General features: G+C 40.3%; 1 protein-coding gene across 1 annotated transcript in view; it reads right to left on the reverse strand.

Annotated features, from left to right (window-relative positions):
• The window catches only part of LOC107671095 (uncharacterized), a 27,870-nt gene extending 24,224 nt beyond the window's left edge, over positions 1-3,646 (reverse strand). The window contains exon 1 of the mRNA XM_016463951.1: positions 3,532-3,646. Within this exon, the coding sequence (XP_016319437.1) occupies positions 3,532-3,623 (92 nt within the window). The 5' untranslated portion in view covers positions 3,624-3,646. The remainder of the gene's footprint in view (positions 1-3,531) is intronic.
• Between the last annotated feature and the right edge of the window lie 2,634 nt (positions 3,647-6,280).

The following is a 6,280-nucleotide window of genomic DNA, read 5'->3' on the forward strand; positions in this document are numbered from 1 at the left end:
ACACACACACACACACACACACACACACACACACACACACACACACACGTACACAAAGTCTGCAGCAAATGCATTCTCTCTGAAGATACACACACACCATTTTCCTGTCTGTCTTTCTGTCCCTCACACATGTTTGAATAATGTAAACATACACATGCAGGCTCAGTCTGAAGACATGCACACACTCACGCAATCAACACACCACACACACACACACACACACACACACACACACACACACACACACACACACACACACACACACACACACACACACACACACACACACACACACACACACACACACACACACACACACAGCCTCGGTTCTCACTCTCTCACACACTCTCGCTCCCTCCCCTTTGCTTTTCGTCACAACATACTCTCTCTGTCTTTCTCTTAAACAGACACACAGTTTTTTGGCCCACAAATCTGTCACTCAAACCACTTATTTTCAAACAACATCAAAAATTACTCACTTATAACATGTATATAATGCTATTTGGATTAATGCTACTCTACCACACCTAACCAACTGTCCATCACTTCAGATCTCGTTGATATCTCAGCTCTCCAAGAGAGCAATGAGATTAAATGGAGAATATATTCAAGTCTCCTGCTTCTCAGATGTTCACCTGAGAAAAAAAACCCCAATAAGCATCTCAATCTATAGTTTCAAACGAGATCTCAACAAGAGCATTTACATGCACTTTTAAAAGCTTGAAGCTATAATCATTTTCTATTTTTATGTTTTAACTATAAACACTTTAGCCAAAGGAAATCGTACCAGTTTTTGTGAAATCAGAGTGTGATTGTAGTTTGGCTTTGTTCAACATGTATACGCGTTAAAGGGATAGTTCAACTAAAAATGTCAATTCTGTTAAAATTTCATGTCAGTTATAACCCGTATGACTTTCTTTTTTCTGCGGAGCACAAAATAAGATATTTTCAAGAATGCTGGGGTCAACACAACATTGGACCTCAATGACTTTCATTGCATGGGGAAAAAAAAACTATTTAATTTGAAAAAATTTTGGGGTTCCACTGAAAAAAGTAAAAGTCATACAGATTTGAATCGACATGAGGATGAGTAAAAACTGAATTTTCATGTTGCGTGCTTTGTTCTTGTGCTCCAAAAGACAGAAGTGGCATGCAACAAAAGCAAGGTATTCTACCAGTTTGTATTAGATTTATTGTATCTTGTATACTTGTACAAACAGATTAAGGGTTTATTCACACAGAACATGTTTTTGCATTCCACATTCCTGCTTTTCCATTGTTTTTCTAGTAAACGTGCTAGATGGACGACTTTGACCAGTACGCTACGCCGCATCTTCCACAGCATCTCACATATAACACGGTGTTCTAAAAATGCAGCAAAGTTAAAATAATTCAATTTTTTTTTTAAATGCATCACCGCACTTTAGTTTTTTGCAAAACACAAAAACCAGCCCCAAGACTGTCACTCGACTTCACAAAAACCTGCAGTACCTCCCTCATAACTGCACATATAAACAGACTTGAAGTCTGCAATGAAATTATCAATATGATTTTTAAACATTTTTCGTGAAATTCTTGAAGTTCAGACAATCAGATCTGAGCTATCTACATTAATTTTGCTGTATTTCAACAATTGTCTTGTAAGTTTTCATTTGTCCATTTTTATTTATCTTTTGGATTATTAGAGACATATTAAGTTAATATATTGATTAAACATAAATCTATTAAGTCTCCTAAACTATGAAAAGAGCAACCTCTGAGCAATAAAAAATTTCTCTGAATCAGCTCAGAGTTAATTGAAAACCCCTCCGTTCAGGGTTTTCTTTCAAACAGCTTCAGTGAAGCTGTCTCACTCTCTTTCAATAGATATATACAGGCTTCACACACAATGTGCATTTTAAAAACTCTCCGTTTCTATCTGCCTTCTGTCTCTCTCTATGAATATATGTATTCCTCGCTCTCTCACAAACACACACACTACCTGTTCATCCAGCTCTCCCTTCCAAACACAATCAACACACACACACACACACACATACACACACACACACAAACACACACACACACACACACATACACACACACACACAAACACACACACACACACACACATACACACACACACACAAACACACACACACACACACACATACACACACACACACAAACACACACACACACACACACATACACACACACACACAAACACACACACACACACACACATACACACACACACACAAACACACACACACACACACACATACACACACACACACAAACACACACACACACACACACATACACACACACACACAAACACACACACACACACACACATACACACACACACACAAACACACACACACACACACACATACACACACACACACAAACACACACACACACACACACATACACACACACACACAAACACACACACACACACACACATACACACACACACACAAACACACACACACACACACACATACACACACACACACAAACACACACACACACACACACATACACACACACACACAAACACACACACACACACACACATACACACACACACACAAACACACACACACACACACACATACACACACACACACAAACACACACACACACACACACATACACACACACACACAAACACACACACACACACACACATACACACACACACACAAACACACACACACACACACACATACACACACACACACAAACACACACACACACACACACATACACACACACACACAAACACACACACACACACACACATACACACACACACACAAACACACACACACACACACACATACACACACACACACAAACACACACACACACACACACATACACACACACACACAAACACACACACACACACACACATACACACACACACACAAACACACACACACACACACACATACACACACACACACAAACACACACACACACACACACATACACACACACACACAAACACACACACACACACACACACACACCCTCACTGACACAGACACACACGCAATCACACTCACACTCTCCCTGTGACACACACGCAATCACACACACTCACACAAACGCACACACAATCACCCACTCACACTCTCTATCTCACACACAAACACTCGCTCTCTCACACGCCAATTGTTTATTTGGAGTTAACAGTGATTAAAAACCTACATTATGCATTATTTTAAAACTGAAAATAAATCAGACTAGTAGTCACTGTCGTTTAAATGACACACACACCTGATTCCAGTCACAACAGAGAAATAACGTTATTTATAAATAACAACTTACCTTCATAACTGAATAAATAAAACATTTCTTTAGCTTTGATTACAAAATTGTTTACCTACAACTATTTTAAAAACTTTAGACATTACGATAATTTTGTCGTAACAGAAAAGTGATATTATTTCTGTCAGACGTTTCTGAGCTTTAAAGTCAGTGTCATCTCTGAAAATGTTACTTTTTTCTCGCGTCTGTTCACTCCCTCACCCTCGCGTCTGCGGCGGCTTGCTGCTCTCTCCGTTGCTGTCCAGCTGCGGCGGCTCCCGGTAGTCGATGAGCGAGCGAACGGTCTCCGCCATTCCCGCCGATGAGCGTTGTCCTCTCGTGCTGCGCTCGCGCTCTCCCTCTCTATGTACAGGTTCTTACGGACAATACCATTCACTCAGACTCTAGGGGAGGACAATCGGTGCGCTTGAAATGCAGCACTTGTAAATACTTCGATGGACATTTTTGTTTGAAACTCACCTGCCTTATAACACTTCATTTTGATTTTGTTGCCAGTGTAAAATCATTGAAACTATGAAAAAACAGAAACCTTAACTCCCCCATATTAAAGAAATGGTTGCGTTCTTTAGTATAGGTTGGGTGCTGGGGTGGTATTTCTGTTTCTAAGCGAAGTTGATTGTACTCATCAGATAATATTGACAAGTCTATCGCTGTCTGCTTTATATGTTACGGCTGAATAAATATTTCACCTTTAATTCATGACTAACTTTGATCAAAAAACAACAAAATTGCTCTATACGTTGTTTTTTTTATGTTAACGTTGATACAGTAGTGTTCTCTACTGCTGCCTCCGAGTAGTTAGCCGCAGTTATAAGCTCGATGTTTATAAATAAGGGCTATGCAATGAAGAAAAATATCACATTTTCATAATACAATGTATTTATATACTCTTAAAAAAATAGAACTGATATGAGCTATATGATCCGCTCCTAAAATATTTTCAAATTATGTATTCTCATTGAGACTATTCTGGATTTCTCTATCACACCACAAACCTCTGACGCACACATCTAAACACACCCTCCCCCCACTCTCATCCCGCACACACACACACACAGGAGCGCGCACCATCACAGACTCACTCACTCACTCTCTCTCTCTCTCTCTCTCTCACACACACACACATCATCACATGTGGTTGTCTGCAGGGTTTGCGTCTGGGTGACTCCGCCTCGGCTCCCGTGTTTCCCAGCATGCGCCAGGCTGATGTGGTGAACGTGGAGTCGGGGTGGAGACACACACACACACACACACACACACAGGCGCGCACACCACCACAGACTCACTCACTCACTCTCTCTCTCTCACACACACACACACACACACACACAGACAGACAGGCAGCCTACAAGTGTGCATACAATCTGAGACTACTATGCAAAAACACACTCAGACATACACATTCACGTACATGTAATGGTTAGATAACAAACTTTTAAAATGCACATATAGATATGTAACACTTCTACACATACACAGACATGATTTATAAACTTGTTCTTTCATGGGGACCAAAAATGTCCCCAAAAGGTCAACATTTATTGGTATTACTATCCTTATTTTGTCCCCTCATTCTGTCCCCATAATGTAGGGAATACCAGGACCACACACACACACACACACTTATATGTGGTTTACGGGGAGTCTCCATAGATGTAATGGTTTTTATACTGTACAAACTGTATTTTCTATCCTAGAAAATAACCTAACCCTGCCCCTCACAGAAAACTCCTGGCATTTTTTGAATTTCAAAAAACAGTTTAGTGCATTTTTAAAGCCATTTGGTTAACAAGGACACAGGAAGTGTCCTCATAAACCATATTTACGTTGTAATACCCATGTCATTATACACATTTGTGTATATACCTCATAAACCATGTATTCAAGCACACACACACACTCACACTCTAGATCTCACAAAGGCATGTGTTCACACACACACACACACACACACAATCTGACTCTCACACAGATTCTCCCTCCTACGCAAGCGCACACACACATTTCCCCTTTCTTGCCTCACACACACACACACGCTCGCTCTCTGTTACACACCCCTCCCCCATCTCTCTCACACACACATCCTGCCTCGTGCGCACACATCACATACACACATTCACATTCTCTCTATTCTCTCTCACTATGTAACTCACTTGCACATGCATATACTCAGACAAATACACACATACAATAACACACACATACACACCCTTCCCCCTTTCACAGGCATCCTGCCTCTCTTCCAATACACACACACACACACACTCAGATCACAAACATACACTCCACCCCCTCTTCCAAACACACATCCTGCTTTTCCTTTATCACAGTTGTCCACACATATACACACACACATACAAAAAGTCATCAAACTGTAAGTTATTGACAGAAACCTGTTTGAATGACAGCTCAGATATTGTCATTTATTGCAGTGCAAGTTTAAAATGCATATATTAATAATAAATTATTATATGTTAAGAGTTTTTCTTTCTTCACCAATTCCAGTCTCTTCATACAGTAACCAGGTGCTGAATCATTAATGCTCTTCCACCAGAGTTCCTCCATACAGTACGTCACATAAATCAAAGACCGACCCAGGCTTGCTAAGATACGGATTTTGAGTAGATACTGAACATGCTAAAATCAGTGTAAAGGCACAATGACTTCAATTATCATGAAATAGGCCTTGTCTGGACCCTTTTCTTTCAGAGTCACAGAGACTGTGACAAGTTGACCTGGAATAAAAAGCAGAACTTTATGTAGCCAGCAGAGGGCATGAGTGTTTGATAAGTGTGGATGGGGGAATTAATCCAAACAAACATCAACAGATGGTACACTTAATAACTGCCCACTGCATATGCAACAGGAATGACAAGCATTTGAATAATAAATGTGAAGAAGCAGCCTTTTAAAGTTGTGCATCACTGTTTGTACAGTAGATTGTTCTAGA

This window comes from Sinocyclocheilus anshuiensis, unplaced genomic scaffold (assembly GCF_001515605.1).
Source record: "Sinocyclocheilus anshuiensis isolate Anshui unplaced genomic scaffold, SAMN03320099.WGS_v1.1 scaffold145, whole genome shotgun sequence".
Classification (NCBI taxonomy): Eukaryota; Metazoa; Chordata; class Actinopteri; order Cypriniformes; family Cyprinidae; genus Sinocyclocheilus; species Sinocyclocheilus anshuiensis.